Source organism: Myxocyprinus asiaticus, chromosome 18 (assembly GCF_019703515.2).
Source record: "Myxocyprinus asiaticus isolate MX2 ecotype Aquarium Trade chromosome 18, UBuf_Myxa_2, whole genome shotgun sequence".
Classification (NCBI taxonomy): Eukaryota; Metazoa; Chordata; class Actinopteri; order Cypriniformes; family Catostomidae; genus Myxocyprinus; species Myxocyprinus asiaticus.
In genome coordinates, this window is record NC_059361.1 from 30,046,817 (window position 1) to 30,069,743 (window position 22,927).

Here is a 22,927-nt window from a genome sequence, read left to right on the forward strand (position 1 = left end):
TCAAGCTTCAAAAATAACAAAAAAGCATGATAAAATTAGCATAAACGTAGACCATGTGAGATGCGCACTATATTTAAAGTAAAGCCATATGACAGCTTTGTTTGATGAACAGACTGAAACTTAAATTGTTACAAATTTTCTTTCTTTTAAATAATACAATGATGCTGCTGACCACATGTTGACCCCTGGTTTTCTTTTTGTTGTTTCATTCTTGCCCTGTTTGAATAAGTGCTCTTATGGAAAAAATGATCGGCCCACTCCAAGACAAGATAGAAGAGTGGAAGAAAACCACTGCCCTGCTAGATAAAGACCACGCCAAAGGTACAGTAGGATTGACTGAGAAAAACATTTTGCACTTTCTGCAATACTAATGTCTCTGTCCTCAATTCACACCTCTTTCTGTTCACCAGAGTACAAGCGCTCTAGGCAGGAGATCAAGAAGAAATCATCTGATACTTTAAAGCTCCAGAAGAAAGCTAGAAAAGGTCTGTCTCTCTTTTTTTCTGTGAACAGAATGATTTTCCCTTTCCCTGTCACTTCTCGATGATTAGAACCTTAGTTTTTAAAGGATTAGTGCTCTCAGTATGTTAGAGAATTAGTGAATATGTGTCAGTGCTGGGCTCTTTCCCCCCTCTCTTGCTTGCTGACTTCTGATGTCAAGAGTAATTAGGTCAAAGACAGATTAAAAGGTTCAAGAGTGAGGTCAAAAGGTCGCAGTAGTATGGCCAATACAGCATACCACAGTCTAAGTAAGAAGGCTTCTATTCTGATTACGTGCTTTTACAGGGTTCATATCATAAAAATAATTTTTTTTTAATTATTTGAAATTAAGGAGTACATTGTACTAGGAAAACATACTGTAACTTTTAGAACTGAAAACCTCTGTATGCTTGAGATAAAAAGGTTTGCATTTTTGAGCTGAACTACAGCTGTGAACGTAGTACTGAGCCATGTGTGTGAACATGTGATACAAATACAACTCAGTTCAGGAATGGCAGGGTTTCTGCAGGTCTTAAAAAAGTCTTAAAAAGTCTTAAATTGCCCTTTTGCAAATTAAGGCCTTAAAAAGGTCTTCATTCAATTTTCATGGTATTAAATTTTGCATGAGGGATTTGTTTCTTGTTGCGTTTAAGTCGTTTTAAAGTGAAGAGTAATTTCTGTGCATGAATACCCCCATACCAAATTTGCGGTCTCTAGGACAAACTCTATAGTGCCACCACCAGTTCAAAAATGCACTTTTCTTTTGTGCATATCTTTTGAACCATTTGTCCTTGAATTTTTTTTGCATGTAATTAGGCTCCTGCTGATGAAACAAATGTACCACTTAAATTAAAACTCATCCCATTACAGTGGCCGACATCTTGAATTATGATGTTTATCGTTTATTCGCTACTATTGCTGCCAGCTTTGCCCGATTTGCCTAAACAATGGCTCAAAATAATCTCCAGACTGATCCGCACAGAATGAATAATACCAAATTTAGATTTTTGATTATGTTAAAAAGTTATGTTAACACAGATTTAACAAGATCGACAGGAAGTGAGGCTATATCTTGCCAGTGGTTTGTCATATTGAAACTAAACTTGGTATGCTACATCAGGACCATTATCTGAGGGTACATGCAAAGTTTGGATGCATAAACCATATATAATTTTTCCCATATCAGCCTCTCAGGAAAATTTATTTTTATAAAAAAGTTAAATATCTTTTGAATGCATTGTCAGATTTATAAGAAATTGGGTATGCATCATTGACATCATGTCCTGAACGTACATGAGTTCAAAAGATAATCCACACTTGTGTGCTGACTCCAACCTTGGCATGTCTTTTTGCCGTTCATGAATCATGTCAACTGAGTGGCACAGTATGTAAATTTCTGTAAATGTATATATTATTGGCTAAACTAGGACAAGGGATTTAGATTGCAGAATCATAGGGAGGTTTTTATAACAAAAGAAAAAAAAAAAGTCATAAATGTTCCTTTTGTAGTTTATAGATTTAATGACCAAATGTTTTTGAATAAAATCTTATTTTTACATGTTTTTGTGGTGGTAATGTATATTTTATTCCTTTTTTTCTTTTAATTGGTTTTAAAAATGGTCTTAAAAAAGTCTTAAATTTAGCTTCATAAAATCTGCCCTGGAATGGGTTTGTCATGCCTCAACACCAGTAGCATTGAACCTCGCTAGAGCGCCTCTGAGAAATGTATGTGAGACGTGCATGCTCTTGGACAAGAACGCTGTGTGCTGACAATGAACTTTATCAGCACACAGACACTATCAGACAGACCTGTATGGCTTGTTTCTGAAGTCAGAAACCTGAAATATTAACAAATGCCCTCCCACATTTACACGTCAATGACACCTATTTAATCAACTTGGTGCAGATTGTATTATTATTAGTGCTGTCACTAATTGCGATTAATCGCATAAGTTTTTTGTAGTTAATCGCGATTAATCACAGATTTTGAAAGTGCTGAAATTTGACACTATATTGACTTATTTTCTTGTCAAAATGCATTTATTTTCATCTTAGGAAAGAAAACAAAACAATATGTAACAATATAATGCTTTGCCAACATTTTCAAAACAAAGCCACAAGAAATACACTAAAATAGCACCAATTTAAGTTTGCCAAAGTCTACACTGGTGGCCAAAAGTTTGGAATAATGTACAGATTCTGCTCTTATGGAAAGAAATTGGTACTTTTATTCACCAAAGTGGCATTCAACTGATCACAATGTATAGTCAGGACATTAATAACGTGAAAATTTAATATTACAATTTGAAAGAAATGTTCAGAACTTCTTAAACTACTTCAAAGAGTTCTCATCAAAAAATCCTCCACGTGCAGCAATGGCAGCTTTGCAGATCCTTGGCATTCTAGCTGTCAGTTTGTCCAGATACTGAGGTGACATTTCACTCCACGCTTCCTGTAACATTTGCCATAGATGTGGCTGTCTTGTCGGGCACTTCTCACACACCTCACAGTCTAGCTGATCCCACAAAAGCTCAATGGGGTTAAGATCCATAACACTCTTTTCCAGTTATCTGTTGTCCAGTGTCTGTGTCTCTTTGCCCACTCTAACCTTTTCTTTTTGTTTTTCTGTTTCAAAAGTGGCTTTTCTTTGTAATTCTTCCCATAAGGCCTGCACCCCTGAGTCTTCTCTTTACTGTTGTACATGAAACTGGTGTTGAGCAGGTAGAATTCAATGAAGCTGTCAGCTGAGGACATGTGAGGTGTCTGTTTCTCAAACTAGAGATTCTGATGTACTTATCCTCTTGTTTAGTTGTACATCTGGCCTTCCACATCTCTTTCTGTCCTTGTTAGAGCCAGCTGTCCTTTGTCTTTGAAGACTGTAGTGTACACCTTTGTATGAAATCTTCAAGCATTTTATAGCCTTCATTCTTCAAAACAATGATTGACTGACGAGTTTCTAGAGAAAGCTGTTTCTTTTTTGGCATTTTTTACCTAATATTGACCTTAAGACATGCCAGTCTATTGCATACTGTGGCAACTCAAAAACAAAAACAAATACAAAGACAATGTTAAGCTTAATTTAATGAACCAGATAGCTTTCAACTGTGTTTGATATAATGGCAAGTGAATTTCTAGTACCAAATTAGCAATTTAGCATGATTACTCAAGGATAAGGTGTTGGAGTGATGGCTGCTGGAAATGGGGCCTGTCTAGATTTGATCAAAATGACTTTTTTCAAATAGTGATGGTGCTGTTTTTACATCAGTAATGTCCTGACTATACATTGTGATCAGCTGAATGCCACTTTGATGAATTAAAGTAACAATTTCCTTCTGAAACAGCTAAATCTGTACATTATTCCAAACTTTTGGCCGCCAGTGTAAGTGGGAATTTGACTAATTGAAAGAACTAGTTTCCCCATAGGTTGCATATTCATTGCAATGAGCATTAAGTCTCTTAAAATCTCATCCTCCGCAATATTAATTTGCCAGCAGACTGTGGGTATCCACTTTGTTACAGCAAACAAGAAGCTGCATTTATGTGTTTTGGTGATAGGTAAAGACTTGACTTGCTTCTGTGGTAATTAAAATGTGCCTTACAAGTCCCATCTGGGCTTGTTTTGTACATCATACAGCGCTAAGAGCTCCTTTCCCCATCATTTTATCACTGACAGAGAAGTGCTGTCAGAGCTTTTTTTATTTACTGTGATAACAACCTCCGTGGCTCTATCATAGCAGAGTATTACGACAGTACCACCCATAGAATGTCAATGGGATTGCCGCATTATGCTATTTTATGCTAAACTTGTAGGCTATTCTTGGTAGAAGGGCTCTGGTGCTGTGTTTGTTTGTGTGAAGTGTGTGTCAGTGTAATGACTCCAGGCAGACACATTACAAAGTTTCCACCCTTCACACAAGTGTTAATGCCGCATTAACGATAAATGCGTTAATCGCAATTAAGGAAAATTAACGCGTTAAACTTTTTTAATTAATCGCATGCATTAATGCATTAATTCTGACAGCTCTAATTATTATGCTGCCACAATATCATGCAAGCATTGCAAAGAGGCTATAATAGACGGGCAGTTAATAACTGTAATGCACTCAACAAATAATATGGACTTTGCATTAACTGCATCCTTGTTGAATGGGACATGCTTCTTTTATACGCATGGAAAATGTGGTTCAGGATATGGATGTAGGCTCTGTTAAATTATAGAGAATGTAAGTATTATTAATGATTTTCATCTACTGACACACAAATCATGGCTAGTATGTACAGTGATTGTATCGGAAAACACTTCACTTCTACCAGTTGATTTTAATTTTGAAAAATTTCATTTATTTATTGAAGCATGAAAAAATTAAATCACAAATATTTCTAAATTCAAATTAAACTTCAAATGAAATGAAAATATAATCACGAAGTGGTAAATTTAAAAAATAAAATAAAATAAATAAATAAAAAACATACCAAATCCAAACATTTTACCCTCTCCAACTTCTTCCACCGGCCCCTTTGTAGTGACTTACAAATCACTCTACCACAACAGGTGGAAAAATACCAATACAAATTATATCATATATACAATTTTAAATATAAACATAATAATAATAATTGAAAAATAAAAAACGTTTAACACAAATCTCATAAATGTGTGTTTAATAAAATGGCTACAACAGTGATCGTCATGGACATTATTTGATGTTCCACTTTATTTTCAGAGTTCGGACATGAACTTTATTACCACCTTCTGGTGTAATCTCCAAACTGCAAATGTTGGAACTGAATTTAGACTGTGCTGAAAACAGACATAGTATTGAAACATCTTAGCGCAATGACCTATTTCTTAGGAAAATAGCAAATTGCACATTGCGGCACTTCATTAACATACAATACAACCACAGTTTGCGCGCATACACCCACAGATTGCGCAAACACTCCCATTATGTCCACTTGCCCTTTGTCTTGGCACGAAAATTGCACTTAGAATTAGCGCTCTCATGAAAATTGGATAAGACGTAGCGCACGGTCTTGGCGCGTAGTGTTGCGCTCTGTGCGCTTACGAAAATAGAGCCCCTAGTCTCTTCAATGGCGTGAACTATATAAAGCTGTAGAACTAGATTACTAGATTACATCTAATATATTTTTTTTTTTTTTTGTATACTGAACATTTTTGCAAAGATGTTTTTTCATAGAAATAGAAACAACAGTACAACCCATTGAAGAGACTATAAGTCTATCCCTCACAGCCTAATTTTTATTCCCATCAAAAATGTTATATTGTGTTGCTCTGAAACAGGTCCATTCCCTCACACCATTGCAATTTCTTCATGGCAATGCTCTTTTTATCTTTGTCTCTCTCTTTTTCTCTCTTTCTCTCTGTCTCTCTCCTCCATACTATGATTCACTTGGCTTCTGCATATAAACTGTAGAACTACCAGGTATGTAGGGAGTTCCTTCAGCATGTTCACCATGATTAGCATGACTTGCCGACTAACTCGTAATTAATTTCATTTCATCAGAAATGTTTTGCGTGTGTTTCATTGGAGTGTTTTATTGTCCTTGGGAGACACTGCATACAGTCCTATTGTCCACACAGTGTACTCATCTCATTGTCATTCTTTACATCAGACATAACAAGCATCTGTGTTGTGAAAGTAAATCACAATGTACAATCATGAGATATTTGAACCTTGGGTTGTTTAGATACAAAGCATCAACTCTGTCATTGTCCTTTATTTTCATCGTGGTCGGGAAAGTTTACTTACATGAAGGCCGACAGAATGCCTGGTTGCTGTGTTGACATTATCCACCCTAATCTGTCTGTGGTTGTGCTGACCCTTGGGACATCTATGTTAACATCTTCATCAAACATTTCATGTCACATCATAGCTAAAATTTGCATTTTCAGTTCATAATCCAGTTAGTGCATGATGACACATGATGAGTTTGACTATGGCCTTGTCCCAAATGCACAAGCACTTGATGCATACTTGCGGAATTGCGATGATTGTCGTTTTCACATGTCTGTGAAGTTTATGAGAGTTATGAGGGTTTCAGATTTGTCATTTTATTATTCTAAAGGGTGCACATAAGCAATATTGGGTAAATTACTCCAAAACGTAATCCACTACAGATTACTAATTACTTCTCTAAAATTACTTTCTGTAACATCTACTAAAAGGGCGGTCACACTTGTCATTGAATTCAAAAAGTCTATACTGTATTTCCTCCTTGTCCTTTGATGTATGCAAGTCATACACTCAGCACCATGCATTACCCCCTTACTGTACAATGACTCAATATGGTGCGCATGCCTTTCAGCTCTCACAGAAGCGCAAATAGATGTACACATGAGTGTAATTCATGTTTTAAATGCACGGAAATGTTATTTTAGTAATATGCATAACTCAAGAAATATAATTGTAACATAACAGAGGGGGCTTTTACACTGGCAGTTTAGTACAAAACAGAGCAAGGTTCGCATGAAAAGTTGGTAATATGAAAGCTGTTTTGCGGACAGTTGTACCGAACCCGAGAGTACCTGTAGGAGATGGTCTGAGCTCAGTTGCAGTGGAACTGTGGCAGGGATCGCATGAGTAAGAAAGCATCCTGTACTCAGGTCCGCACTTGTTCAGGAACTAAAATAACACACACACATATATGCACCATGAGTGGCAGGGGTACTTAAGCAGAGCTGCAAATACATTGCTCACCATCAGCTGTCTCCTCAAAAAGAGAGTTTGCAATCATCATAAATAGTTGCCTTCTCCCAGACATGCATATTTGATAAATTATGGCATGCAACATACAGAGGCGCAAGTGTTCTTCACTCTGGTGTGCATAATGACACCAAATTATTAAAAAACACACAAATATAGTGACCAGAGTTCGACCGAATCTGAAAAGTCTGAAACCAGACCAAAGCTACGTGTGGCGCTGAGAACAATCGCACTCGGATTCGGACCGCATCAGATGTGCCCAGTGTGAAAACCACCTGAAAGTCAGTAACTGATTACAAGAATGTAATCTGTTACACTGCTTTTTCACTAAAAGTTATTAGATTACAGTAAATAATTACTTTGTAATCGTGACTACTATGGGGTTTATGGGGTATTATGTAAACAAAGTGTGGACTTAGAGAAAGGGCTTAGAGTGGCTTTTGGGCCAGGGCCTTAATTTTACATAATGGATTGATTATCCCTTCCGCACTTTTCCGCCCACCCTTTTATTGCCTTTTATCTCACTCCTCTCTCACTGTATCTCTCTCACATTGTCTTCCTCTCAGGTCGAGGAGGTCTGCAGCCTCAGCTAAATAGTGCCATGCAGGATGTAAGTGACATGTACCTGTTGATGGAAGAGACTGAAAAGCAGGCGGTGCGCCGAGCCCTCCTGGAGGAAAGGGGGCGCTTCTGCAACTTCATCAACTTCCTGCAGCCTGTTGTGGTGAGAATGAGTTCAGGTTCTAGGTCAAAGGTTACATTTAGGAATCTAGTGGAAAGTAGCGATGGGAGAAACAAAGCTTTCTGGAACTTCGAATCAATTGAACCAATTGCTTCGGAAAAGGATTCACTGTTTCGAAAGCACTCGAAACACTGCATGCAAAGCCAATTGTACACTACAGGACTCCAGCTCGTTTCTTTTGATGTTTTGAGTCGGCAACTGGTCTGCGACGAGAAGTCTCAGATCACACGACGAACGGATATTGTGCGCACTCCTGCGACATGCCGAGACTAGTCCCAGGGACTACGACAGATTTCAAATCATCTTAATATCTAGACGTAACATGAGAACAGAACATTATGCTAATTATTTTCATTATTATTCCACCCCAAATATGGAGTGCTTGAGAATAATTGGCAAGTGTTTTATCCACTACACAGCATTTGTAACCATATGAAATTGGGTAACTTTATAAAAATAAATAAAAAAAAGAAAGTAAAGGCGTGTTATCGTGTACAATAGTTGAAATTCAACCGTCACTTTTTTGTTAAAAATAAATCTTTTTAAATATCATAAAATATCTATCAATCTATCTAGATAGGTGGGGAGACAACTCAAGGTGATCGACAGGGAAATTAAAATGACTGAATTCAAATCAGCAACTCTTGTTTGAGTCAGTCTTATTTAATAGACCTAAGTTATTGCTGAACTGAATCTAGATCACTTACAGCCTGCATTTAACACTGACTCAGGGTTTCACTGTGGGATCAATGCCCCCTAGCATCCAACCACGAAACATTTGGAAACAGTATGTCGTTTGCTAAAATCACGTGACTTGGCCAGTTTTATACGCGCTCCGAAGCATTGATTCAAAACAAATTATTCGTAAAAGTTTTGAAGCTTCATGAAGCAGTGTTTCGAAAGCGCCCATCACAAGTGGAAAGCAAGGGCTCTGTTTGAAATAGCATACTACAATTCTACTCTTACTATTTCTGCAGTATATAATATACAGTACACAGCATAAATGAGTAGATCCCCCTCAGAAACCTAACAAATTCAACTATCTCTCTTTACAAATAGGACATATTTGGGGTTTCTATTTCATGTAATGTTCTGGCAACTCTGGTTTATAAGTCAGCAATGAAACATGTCAATACTGAACAGGAAAATATGATTTTCTTATCAAAACGATAAAAGGCAATGTTACAAAAATGAGTACACCCTCTTGAAAGTAAAAAATTAAATGTTTTCTGGTGTTAGTTAAGGGCAATTGATCAGCACACTCAAACAGGTGTAATTAACAATTAAAAATGTAACTTAACCCATTGAATCACTCAGACTTCATGCTGACAACACTGGGGAGAATTGTCCGGAGACTTGAGAAAGAACATTATTTCATTGCAGAAAAGAGGGCAAGGGTACAAGAGGATTAGCAAATCACTGTTATAAAGTCAGAACACAATAGCAAAAAATGATATTTAAAAAAAAAGTCAAGCCCCCTGAAACATTCATGCTGTCGCTTTAAGCTTTCATCTCGTGATGAGCAATTTTTTACAATTATTATTATTTTTATTTTTATTTTTTATCCCCTTTTTCTCCCCAATTTGGAATGCCCAATTCCCACTACTTAGTAGGTCCTCGTGGTGGTGCGGTTACTCACCTCAATCCGGATGGTGGAGGACAAGTCTCAGTTGTCTCCGCTTCTGAGACCGTCAATCCACACATCTTATCACGTGGCTTGTTGTGCATGACACCGCGGAGGCTCGTGCTACCCTCCGAGATCCACGCACAACTTACCATGTGCCCCATTAAGAGCGAGAACCACTAATCGCGACCACTAGGAGGTTACCCCATGTGACTCTACCCTCCCTAGCAACCTGGCCAATTTGGTTGCTTAGGAGACCTGGCTGGAGTCACTCAGCACACCCTGGATTCGAACTCGCGACTCCTGGGGTGGTGGTCAGTGCCAATACTCGCTGAGCTACCCAGGCCCCCAAATTGTTATTATTTATTTATTTATTTTCATTAAGAACAGGGCAGGAGAATTGCGAACACGTGCCTGAGAGCTGGCAAAAGCTATGGGAACCTAACTGGAGACACGCTTCAATAAGACACGCACCCTGCTCAAAAATGGAATGCATGGTTGCCATCCATATAGGAAGCCACTGCTGAAGCCAAATTACAAGAAAGCCTGTTTAGCCTTTGCATTGACAAAACTTTACTCTCGTCTGATGAGACCAAAGTCAATCTTTTTGGATCTGATGGCATCCAAAATGTATGGCGTCGCAAAGGGGAGAAGTACAGTGAGAAGTGCATGATCCCCAGAGTATAGCACAGTGGTGGTAAAGTTCTTTAATGGTGATGTATGCGTGCTAAAAGTGTGGGGGAATTGTACTTCATCAATGGCATCTTGAATTCTCAGATGTACTGCAAAATCTTGATAGAGAAGATGCTACCCTCTCTCCACACCCTGGGTCATCAAGCACTTTTTCAACATGACAATGACCCTAAACATTCTTCCAAGGCCACTGCTGCATTCTTAAGGAAAAACAAGTTGAAAGTACTGCAGTGGCCAAGTATGTAACCCGACATCAACCCTATTGAACACCTGTGGGACATTTTGAAGAGGCAAGTTGAGAAGCATTCCCCATCAAACATCAAGGCACCTCTAGGAGTGGAACAGGATAGACGTGACAATGTGTTGTGAACTTGTGCACTCAATGCCAAGTAGGGTCAGAGCAATGCTTAAAAGAATTGGAGGACGTACTAAGTACTAGAATTATACACGTTTGTTAAATTTAATCAAGGGTGTACTCATTTTTGCAACCCTTTAAGTATAGTTGCCTAATTATTTTACAGATATTGATGACATATCTTTCTGTGTTGCTATTAAGTATGTATTTAATACCTTTCAGCTTTGACATCTTCCCATGATTTGTAATGGTGATCATTTAGAAATAAAAAGGTATCTTTATGATCAAATGGGGTATATTTTGAGCACATATTGTGGAAGGAATACTGTGTCCCACTTAATTTTAGGTGTCTTTAATTACTATGTACTAACAAAAAAAAAAAATGCATACAAAATGTTTTTGTTGTGTTACTACAAAATTATGCAAAATTCTCACAAGATTCACAACATCTCTTTTTTGAATCATTATTTGATTGGACTGCCAAGAAAATCCTTTAAACAGAATTGAATTTAAAAAGCAAAATAACATTATTTATTCCCAAGATTATATCTGTATGCCACCTGCTTAACTAATCATGCAAAGGTAGTGTGATCAATGTTATATAATGTTTGAAATGTTTATCATTATATACTACGTACTGTTTCACATACTGTTTTTAAAACAATAAAAGGCAGATTACAGTGTATACTGTGCAGTATACAGTAAGTAGTAAGAAAGTATTCAGTTTAGAGCACAGCTGAGCTGTTTTCTGTTTTTTATTCATGATATGTATGAATAAAACATGATATGTTACATTAAAGTGCATCAATCTGAGTTTATATTTCCGCTTTCTCAGAACGGTGAGATTGCCATGCTGGGAGAGGCCACACATCTCCAGGCCATTATTGATGACCTCACTGTATTGACCACTGACCCACATAAACTACCAGAGGCCAGTGAACAGGTGCTTAAACCACATATGACAGTCCAGCCTAAAACCGACTTGAAAACATACACAGTTGGTTCTTTAAGTGCATTTCATTTCTTCCATTAGGCCATATTGGATCTTAAGGGTTCTGACTACAACTGGTCATACCAGACTCCACCATCTTCTCCCAGTAGTATCGGCTCCAGAAAGAGCAACCTTTGCAGGTTCTTACCTTTTAAGACTTAAGATCAGTGTAAAGTTTTATTGTTTTAGCAATTTGTCAAATTGATAACTGTTATAGATATGTGAACTGTTTTCCTCAGCAATCTCAATGTGATAATTCATTTATTACATAGTTTTCATTGTGTTTTGTGTATGTTTCTTTGCCTTTCTTTCAGTCTGGTGCATCTGCCACCAGGTGGCACCCATCGCCTGAGCAGCGTCTCCTCTCATGATTCAGGATTTGTCTCTCAGGATGTGCACTCCAAACCTCCCTCCCCTATGCCGTCTGACATCACAAGCCAGGTCATTAGCCAATTCATTTAGTTTACTGGTGTTTTTTGTTCGACTCTTTTGTTTAATGCTTTCTAAACTCTCCCCCTGGTGAACAGAAGTCATCCAGTTCTGCATCCTCAGAGGCTTCAGAAACCTGTCAGTCAGTTAGTGAGTGTGGCTCTCCCACAGTAGTAAGTGTTATTTACAATCTGGAAATTAAATTAAATGACTGAAGTAATAAATTAATCTCTCTACTAGCACACAGCATGTTAAGAGTTGATGCATGAGCTCTATTATACAATCTTTTGTAAATTGACTGACTCATTTTGCCAGTATTTCTTTATTTTCCATAATTTGTCCTTACAGTAATTTATGTATATTTTCCTTTTGATTTAACCCTTTCATGCATGGTGTCCTCATATGAGGACAGTATAAGTCAACATAAAAATGGGCCCTATTAATTTTTTTTTAAAGGAATAATTCACCCAAAATATTTCAGCTCTGTAGGTCCATACAATGCAAATTAATGGGTACCAGAACTTTGAAGCTCCAAAAGCAGATAAAAGCAACATAAGAGTAATTTATAAGATTCCAGTGGTTAAATCCATGTCTTTAGATGTGATATGATAAGTTTGGGTGAGAAACAGATCAATATTTAAGTCCTTTTTTATTATCTATCTCCACTTTCACATTCTTCTTGTGTTTTTGGTGATCCACATTTTTAGTGCATATCACCACCTACTGGGCAGGGAGGAGATTGTATAGTCAAAAAGGACTTAAATATTGATCTGTTTCTCACCCACACCTTTCATATCGCTTCAGAAGACATGGATTAAACCACTTGGACCTACAGAGCTGAGAAATTCTTCTAAAAATCTTTGTGTTCAGCAGGAGGAAGAAAGTCATACACTTCTGGGATGGCATGAGGGTATAGAGCCCCTTAGAAGACAGGGCAGGAATTTTATTTCTGAAATAGTTTTGTGTGCCCTCGCAATAAGTTTTACATGCCCTCACAATACATTTACCATGGTTTTACTGCAGTAACCATATTTTAACCTTTATATTCATAGTGAAACCATAGTAATTAGGGATGTCCCGATACTGGTATTGGAATCGGGTCCGATACCATACTCATGTACACGTACTCAAGCTCATAAAAGTGCTCCGATACCAAAAACTTATACCATCTTACGTACGAATGTAATTACGTAAACAATCAGCGCACAAATTCTAATCACGTTATGTCCTAGTGAGATTATTTTACCGCAAAAGCTGCAGTTAAATGAGATAAATATATAGTTTACTTTGCATGTGCAGGGCGCTTCAAATGTAAGCAGAGCACTAGTGAATGTTTGGAGACAGTTTTGTGCCAATGCCGGCTACACCGCATGTACCTTTTAAAGCTCCTCCTTGGCTCATACAGGAAAAACACTGTCATTAGCATCGAGCACTCTGTTTGTAGCAGATGACAGTGAACAGACTGCAAATTCACTTTGTAGCGGGAGGCACATACAGAGTACATACTTATTTAATTAAATAGCAGGCTTTTGCAGTTTAATAATCACTTTGAGTCATGTAGCAACCGGCTTTTTCAGACTGAAAAGCTACTGTCATTACACAGAAATACTAAAAAATAAAAGCTCCATCAAAATAAATGCTCAATTTAAATGAAAAAAAAAAAAGGTATGACAGAAATATTTCACTATTGTAAAGTTATATAATATTCATTGTATTACTACTACTACTACTACTACTAATAATAATAATTAGAATAATAAATCAATGGTAATTGTATTATATTTAAGGAATATCTCACATCTGTGATGCTATGTTATGCAGCACTTTATTTGACAAAATACAACTCCAATGCTGTATTTTGGGTTTTGCTGTGAGGTTCTGTATACAAGCACTTCATTTGATAAAAAAATAAACAATTTCAAGTTTATTAATTCATTTATTTAAACACCATTTTGATGATAAAATTGAAATAATTTGTTAATATGGAGCTCAGAAAAAAAAAAAGAAAAAAAACAAACAGGCATCGGACTTGGTATTGGTGAGTATCACAAAGAATGTATCTGTACTCATAATCATTCTCAGAAAAATGGACATCCCTAATAGTAATAATACAGGAAAATGAAAACTATATTGATAAAAATCATAATTTTGTGGTTATTATGGTTTTACTACAAATACCATGGTATACACAATATTAACCATGGTTAATCTATAGTAAAAACATGATTACTATACGGATACAGCATACTGTATAAAAACCATGGTTTCTGCCAAAAAAAAAAACATGGTAATTCAACTTACTTTTCATAGTTAATAAAATATTACAATAGTAAAACTAGGATTTCCGCCAAACACTATGGTTACAATATTACTATTATAAAAATCTTAGGTTAATGGTATTTGCTTAGTAAAACCATAATTACCAAAACATTATTATTTTTACCACCATTGTTTTCGTTTTACTGTATTATCACTATGGTTTCACTATGAATATCATTGTTAAAATATGCTTACTGTAGTAAAACCATGGTAAATGTATTGTGAGGGTACGCAAACTATTGTGAGGAAATGCAAAATTTATTGCGAGGGAATGCAAACTTTTGTGAGGAAACGCAAAACTATTGCGAGGGAATGCAAAACTTTTGCGAGTCAACGCAAAACAATTTCTGGAAAAAAATTCTGCCTTCTCCTTTAAGGAGGGTGTGTTAATTTTTGGGTGAACTATACACACCCTTACGAAAATCGAGCGTTCATGGCAAATTTGCCCCAAACTTGCCACAAATTCGCCACTGATAATTTTCACATGCAAATGAGCTAAACTTGTGCAAATTGTCCATTGTTGCCAAAGATTTGCCAGAGGTTCACCACTACCGGCGAAGAGCTGCAAACTTCTGGCAAACATTTGCGGCAAATTAAAAGTTCATTTGCATGTGAAAATAACGAGCGGTAAATTTGCTGCAAATTTGTGGCAAGTTTGTGGCTAGTTTAGATTTTTGGTAAGGGCTACACACAATACACATTCATAGTGGTCTTGTGAACAATTAATTTACAAAATTTGTTTTTCTTAGTAATCGCTTTAATCAAAATGCAATAACTTGCCCCACCTCTGAAACGACTTTCCTTTTCTCATGACATTAGGGGTTAGTCATTGACGTTTTTTTCCATTTAATATCCTGTCTCACTCAGAAATATGTCACATTAGGGAAGTAAAATAAGTTTGAACTCTATTCCATGTTAACTTTAAAAGTTTTGATTACCACATTGGGAAACATGGAATGTTAGAAAAAATGTTCTTTATCTCTATCGGTGTATCCGGTTTTTTTCTATTATTCATGCATGAAATGGTTAAGTGTGCGATCCAAATTATTTTGTATATGATTATTCTGTTATTTGGTAAGGGGTATTCATTGAAGCCTTTGTCTTGTGGTTCTTCCATTTTTGATTGGGCCAACCTGTCATTCCGTTTCCACAGTTTGGTTCATCCTTTGCTACCTTTCGCCCTGCTCACTGTTTTAATGACTCCATCAGGCCTCACTCTTACATACTTCCTGCGTCCCCTTCTTATAACCAATCCCCAGGATCAAACTCCCCTTCACCCATATCAAAGGTTCCTTACTGGAAGGTTTGTTTTTCATTTTGACCATTTGGTCACCCTTTCTTTGCTTTATTATTCTCTGTTATGCCTTGCAAAACATTATTAATTGTTTGTTTGTCATCCCATTTCATTTCCATATCATCCGCTTTCCATAATGAACTAACATCCGGCTCAGGTTTGCTTGTTATTTTTACTAATATGCTAGTTTAATATTCCACAAACTGCTCCAAATAAATCATATCTAAAATAAACGAAACTGCAGATCCATACACAGGTTCTGTCCTGTTTTGGTTATATTTCCATTATTCTGAAGACAATTTCCTCTTGCAGCAGGACTGGTCAAAGGCAGGTCACTATGAGCAAACAGTTGCTGCCCAGCAACGCAGGACTGAGGCTGTAGAGCCCTCTGGTGGCATGGGAGGGAATGGAATGATTCACCCTGAGGATCCTTACAGGGTCAGAATGAGTTCTAAAGACATCACTGCCAAGGTGGTTAGAAAATTACTCTTTGCTATTAATCTGTTGACCTTTAGACACTATCCTAACCTAACTAGTTTATTTATAGTTACCTTTGTTCAATATTGAAATCAGCTAAATTTGCAAAAGTAACAATATTCAATACATCACAGAAACCCAAATGTTTAAGTGTGTATAAGTTTAAGGCATAAAAACACGAAAGATGTCTTAGAATGCATCACTGGCCCTATTGGGCAAGTAACAGTTCCGTCAAGTGGCCCGAAACTCCCTCACACTGGCCCCAGGCCATCCGGGGTCATCCTTATTATTGAGACTTAAAATGGTCCTTTATTCCTTTGGCCATTTTTTAATTCATTAAATATCATATATTTATTTATTATCAAATATTAATTAACCATTGGCCTGCTTCTGTCTTTCTGTCTGTTTCTCTTAGCATGGTAAGCCGATGTCATCTGCTGCTAGTGAGCTGGCCATGGTTCTGACTCGTGGGCTGAGTATAGAACAGCAGCAGAAGAGCAGCTGTGACTCTCTGCAGTACTCCAGTGGATACAGTACACAGAACACTACTCCATCCTGTTCAGAGGACACTATCCCCTCACAGGGTAAACTATAAGGACAAACATAAACACACACATGCACACTCTAACTACTGGTGCCCATAAATTACAGAAATGCAATATATGTGTCCATCTCGTTTGGAGAAAAAAAAAAATATATACAGACTTAAAGACTGACAACTACAAACATATGCTCGGTTTCCAAACATAGTGAGCTGCCTTGCTGTCTACTGCCTACTCCCTTTAGCATCCTAACTGAAATAGAACCTCATAAGTGACTGATTTGGAATGCTCTACATAGGCAGCAACTCCTTGCGTCATACATATAGTACTGGCATGTAGTGAATGTAAGTTTTGACTTACAATTTATTTCAACAGAGTCTAGCGTTAGCATGTTGCTAAGCTAAAAAGGTGATACTCCAATAAGCATAAAAATACATAGCACACAAATATTATACAATAGTTTTGTATATGTAAATAATATTCAAATAGTGTGTAAAATTATATATTGTTTATTAGAATTAACTATTTTCATCAACATTTCTTGGTACTGAATGTATTATAGGTATATGTATAATCAATTTGGCTGCATCCAAATTTGCTTACTGTTAGAGTATGTATTGCATTTGATAAAGAACGTACTTTTTGGCCAGTAAAAATGTATGTTCTGTAGGTCCGCAAAAATAATTTTCTCTTTTTTTGTTAAACAAGCACAACTTAACCACAGTGATTTTTTTTTTTTTTTATTCAGCTATTTAAATCTGACATCTCTTCAGCTCCTGAGGCATTATTGGATAGTACAGTGTTCAGTGGATGCGCACTTCAGAATCTAACCAGATGTAGTTGGTCATTTAGGTGTTTCTTGCCTAGTGTTTTTACAGTGCATTCAGAAAGTATTCAGACCCCTTCATTTTTTCTTATTTTGTTATGTTGCAGCCTTATGCTAAAATGATTTAAATTACTTTTTTTTTTTTCACATCAATCTACACTCCATACCCCTTAATGTCAAAGCAAAAACCAGAGTTTTGATAACTGAAATATCACATTGACATAAGTATTCAGACCCTTAACTTACAGCACCTTTGGCAGCGATTACAGCCTCAAGTGTTTTTGGGTATGATGCAACAAGCTTTGCACACCTGGATTTTGGGGATTTTCTGCCATTCTTCTCTGCAGATCCTCTCAAGCTCTGTCAAGTTGGATGGAGACCGTCGGTGGACAGCCATTTTCAGGTCTCCCCAGAGATGTTCGATTGGGTTAAAGTCCGGGCTCTGGCTGGGCCACTCAAGGACATTCACAGAGTTGTCCCTAAGCCATGCTTGCGTTGTCTTGGCTGTGTGCTTAGGGTCATTGTCCTGTTGTAAGTCTGAGGTCCAGAGCGCTCTGGACCAGGTTTTCATTAAGGATATCTCTATATATTGCTGTGTTCAGCTTTCCTTCAACCCTGACTAGTCCCCCAGTTCCTGCTGCTGAAAAACACCCCCACAGCATGATGCTACCACCACCATGTTTCACCGTTGGGATGGCTCAGTTTGGCCAGGCAGCCAGCTCTAGGAAGAGTCCTGGTTGTTTCAGACTTCTTCCATTTAAGAATTATGGAGGCCACTGTGCTCTTGGTAACCTTCAGTGCAGCCACATTTTTTGTAGCCTTCCTCAGATCTGTGCCTCGACACAATCCTGTCTCTGAGCTCTGCGGGCAGTTCCTTTGACCTCATGACTTGGTTTTTGCTCTGATATGCATTTTCAGCCCAAAGACCTTATATAGACAGGTGTGTGCCTTTCCAAATCATGTCCAATCAATTGAATTTGCCACAGGTGGACTCCAATCAAAGTGCAGAATCAGCTCTAAGATGATCCAGAGAAATGGATGCACCTGAGCTACATTTCAAGTGTCATAGTAAAGGGTCTAAATACTTATGTCAATGTGATATTTCAGTTTTTTATTTTTTAATAAATTTGAAAAGTTGTCAAAAATCTGGTTTTTGCTTTGTCATTATGGAGTATGGAGTGTAGATTGATGTGAAAAAAATAATAATAATTTAAAGCATTTTAGCATAAGACTGCAACATAACAAAATGTGGAAAAAATGAAGGGGTCTGAATACTTTCTGAATGCACTGTAAATAGTGAGGATATACTACTCCATCGACATACTATTAAGCAAAGAATGCATATTCGGAAGTAGGGGTTTTCTCTCACTTAGTCCGACATCTTGGATGGAGTTTTTCCACTAGGGATGGGCAATATCACTTATTTTCTTTTCAATCCAATACCAATAATTTCAAGTCTAATATCGACAATACCAATACCAATATGATACATCTATTAAATCTATTATGATTTTTTTGTGATTTCTTGGGATAAAATGGGTAATTTTAAAAATTATTTTTAGTCATAATTCAAGTCATTATTTGTTTACATTTATGGGCTAAAATAGAAAATTATCAAACTTATGTTTTGTTTACCTGTACGAAACTTAACCATTGGTTTACGACAGTAAACCGTAGTTTAACCATGGTATTTAATTAAACCATACTTACCACAAAATTAACCATGGTTACTATAATATTACTATAGTAAAACCATGGTGTTTGCAAACCAAGGTTCATTTTCTTAAGTGTATCATTTATTAACAACAATTACAGAACAATATCAGTGTTCTAACAACCTTTAATTTAAATAAACTTGTAACAAACATCACATGAACCTATTATAACAAATGACACCTTTAGATTTGTTGTTATTTAGCTTGAAATAACTCCAGAAGCAGTTTCTCTGTTTTTCTATTACCTCAACCAAGCAATTCTTCCTCTTGTTTGAACGAGTGCTGTGACTGATTAGCGCAATCGCTTTCTGTGTGACTGCTCATGTCTTTCAGCATTTATACACGTTAAGATGAGTAGAAGAATAAATAGTTACCATCCTGAGCAAGTATTTGTTAATATAATTCTCTTTTTTTCACTTTGAAGCTTATGATTAATGTTCATGTTTATTGCAATCAAATAATAATATGACTAGTTTAAAAAACAACAACTTTACAATCAATATTTTTATGTGAGGATTGATATTCTCGTTACAACATCGATATCTGAAGTATAGATATTTTAGGATCGATCTGCCCATCCCTATTTTTTCAGTGAGCTCGTTGCAGTGCATTATGAGATTGCCCTCTCCTCAAAGAATACATGCAGTGCAACCTTATAAGTTGCCCAGAAGAAAGCCTTAAAATGCTATCTGCATTGGTAGCTCACCAGATTTTGGAACAGACACAGTTTCATTAATTTAATTGTCTGTATTCGAAGGACACCTTTTCTGTAATGATAACAGATTTAAGAACACAGACAAAGAGTATCCATTGTTTGAAGTCAGTGTTTATAAGGCCTAGGTAGTTTAATGACATCCTCTCTTGCCCCTCTCTCTTTGCAGGATCTGAATATGATTGTTACTCTATGAATGGGGATCCTGATAATGACTCTCAGACAGACTTTGACAAGTCCTGCACCGTCCCTCGCCATAGCAACTTGGCTCAGAACTACAGACGTATGATCCAGTCCAAGAGACCTGCCAGCACTGCTGGGCTGCATGGAGGATTGAGTGCCCAGGGTGCCCCCACAACCAATGGAAAAGGAGGAAGTGGTGTCATATCTTCAGGAACAGCCACCATTCGCAGAACCCCTTCTTCTAAAACAAATGTGAGACGCACCCCCTCCAGTGGTGGTCCGATTCCAATTCGACCACCTATCATCCCTGTAAAGACCCCCACTGTCCCAGACTCACCCAGATTTCCCAGCCCTCCCCCGGAGCACAATGGAAGTGAAGAAAGCCTGTACAATGACGACTCGCTGGACATTCTGGAGTACAAGGCCTCTCCCAAGCGAATGAGCCTGTCTAACCCAGCTTGGGGTGCTGGAGGTGGGCAAGAGAGGAGCATGTATGGCCAGCGACCTGGAGCTATGGGCTTCAGCTCTGAAGAAGACCGGATACTTGCTGCCAACCGCCACAGTCTGGTGGAGAAGATTGGAGAGCTGGTTGCTAATGCTAATGCTCTTGGTGAAGGCCAGTTCCCAATCCCCACAGACCTCCAGCCCAGCCAGGACAACCAGCAGGATCAAAGGCATGACCAGGATGGAGGAGACATGCTGAAGACCATCCGCAGGGGGGTGCGTCTCAGGAAAGCAGTCTGCAATGACAGATCAGCCCCCAGGATCATGCGACAGTTCAATACTGCTCATACTACAAGGTTTATTCCTACAGACTCTGGAAATAAAGAGTAGCGCTATATAAAGTCAAAACATGACAACATGGTGATTGTTTTTTTTTATTTTATTTTTATTTTTTTTATTATTCAGTGTTAAAATCTGGCGTCTAACCCCTGAAAAGCCAATATCAATGTTACATGTTTAGTGTATATGGACACCCATCTGGACTATTATTGTTGTAGGTATATTCAACAGAATTGGAGTGATATCTTGACGGGCATATTATGACCTGAAGGATGAGAATGTAATGTTTTAAAAAGTGTATTAACATGCTAGTTACGCCAGTTGTTCCTTTTTGGAGTCGCAATTTGTAATGGCTATGTTCTTCTTCATGTTACTTCTATGTAACTGCTATGTTAAGAGGTTCTTGAGAAATTTCTCTTACTGTTGTAAAGAGCCAAAGTCTTGTCCACAACTGAATAGCTGTTGGGAAAAGCACAAAACGGCATATACCGCAGCTAAGACTCAGATGGACCACATAATCAAATCATCGCACATGCTGTAAACTGCCAAATAAAGCACATCAGTTGTACTAGACCAGAGTGTAGATTTTTTTTTTTTTTTTTTTTTTTTTTTTTGCTGTCAAAATGTGTACTTCTGTTTGTTTAGTAAACAAAATGCACTTCATAAAATGTGCTTTCAAAAGCTATTCCCATGGGATACATTTAGGAATTGTCCAGCAGAGGCTGTTAGTTGCTTAATATACTGTATGTAATGGTGCTCCTGTACAGCAATGAACCCTTTATTTTCACTATTAGGGTCTCAGGAACTTGTCAAGAACTTGTCCTAGTCATATATTCACCCCAAAATCAAAAGCAAAAAAGAAATTATATTTTACGTATAGAAAAAATAAATCTAAAGAATTACTGTTTTACGGTAATCAGATTTTTATGAGAATCACTATGAAAATTACAAACTATTGCAATATTGCACTAATCACTATTGAGAATTTGCAAAAGTAAAACATCCAGACACGATTACACTTTATTATTATGCTTAATTGTCATGAAAATTATTTTACAAATAATCATAATGGTCCTAAAAAAAGTTTTTTTTTTATTATTTTTTTTTTAATGCAAAATATAATTTATTCATAATATATTATAATATAATATATAATTTCTTCTTTTATTATAGTTAACTGTTACTATAGTTAATAAGGCCTACATTAATAGTAGCTAAGTGTATTTACAAGCTTCACTAAATAACTACAAATAATGTACATGTAGTTCATTTGTAGCTATTCACTTTCAAGGAAGTACATATGGTATCTTGGTAATATGTTGGTGGTGTAACCTTATGTATTCAGGTTGATTCAGTAATGTTTAATGAGTTTTTTTTACTTGAATAAAACCAGTTAATTTAGATTTTACCACATGAAGCACAGTTAGGAATAGTTCACCCAACAATGAAAATTCTTTCATCATTTACTCACCCTCATGCCATCCCAGATGTGTGACTTTCTTTCTTCTGCTGAACTCAAACAAAGATTTTTAGAAGAATATTTCAGCTCTGTAGTTCCTTTCAATGCAAGTGAATGGTGACCAGAACTTTGCTCGAAAAGGCAGCATAGAAGTAATCCCTACACTCCAGTGGTTAAATCCATGTCTTCTAAAGGGATATGATAGGTTTGGCTGAGAAACAGATCAATATTACAGTCCTTTTTTAGTATAAACACCCACCATTGACCAGCCATGTAGGTGGTGATATGCAAGAAGAATGCAAATCACCAAAAAACAAAAGAAGAATGTGGATGTGAAAGTGAAAGTAAAGATTTATATTAAAAAAAGGACTGAAATATTGATCTGTTTCACACCCACACTTATCAGATCGCTTCTGAAGACATGGATTAAACCACTGGACTCTTATGGATTACTTTTATGTTGCCTTTATGTGATTTTTGGAGCTTGAAAGGTTTGGTCACCATTCACGTGCACTGTATGAACCTACAGAGCTGAGATGTTCTTCTGAAAAATCATATTTTGTGCTTACAGAAGAAAT

The 22,927-nt window shown here is 37.0% G+C and overlaps 1 protein-coding gene across 7 annotated transcripts in view; it reads left to right on the forward strand.

Annotated features, from left to right (window-relative positions):
• The window catches only part of LOC127455891 (protein MTSS 2-like), a 58,509-nt gene extending 37,046 nt beyond the window's left edge, over window positions 1-21,463 (forward strand). For 5 of the 7 annotated variants that reach the window (XM_051724059.1, XM_051724060.1, XM_051724061.1 and 2 more), the window contains 11 exons: window positions 230-321; window positions 411-485; window positions 7,772-7,929; window positions 11,455-11,562; window positions 11,653-11,750; window positions 11,925-12,051; window positions 12,138-12,212; window positions 15,512-15,661; window positions 15,965-16,123; window positions 16,545-16,713; window positions 20,094-21,463. In XM_051724059.1, coding sequence (XP_051580019.1) covers window positions 230-321; window positions 411-485; window positions 7,772-7,929; window positions 11,455-11,562; window positions 11,653-11,750; window positions 11,925-12,051; window positions 12,138-12,212; window positions 15,512-15,661; window positions 15,965-16,123; window positions 16,545-16,713; window positions 20,094-20,941 — 2,059 coding nt within the window. In that variant the 3' untranslated portion in view covers window positions 20,942-21,463. The remainder of the gene's footprint in view (window positions 1-229; window positions 322-410; window positions 486-7,771; window positions 7,930-11,454; window positions 11,563-11,652; window positions 11,751-11,924; window positions 12,052-12,137; window positions 12,213-15,511; window positions 15,662-15,964; window positions 16,124-16,544; window positions 16,714-20,093) is intronic. The other 2 variants (XM_051724058.1, XM_051724063.1) reach the window with 2 other exon arrangements.
• The last annotated feature ends 1,464 nt before the right edge of the window (window positions 21,464-22,927 follow it).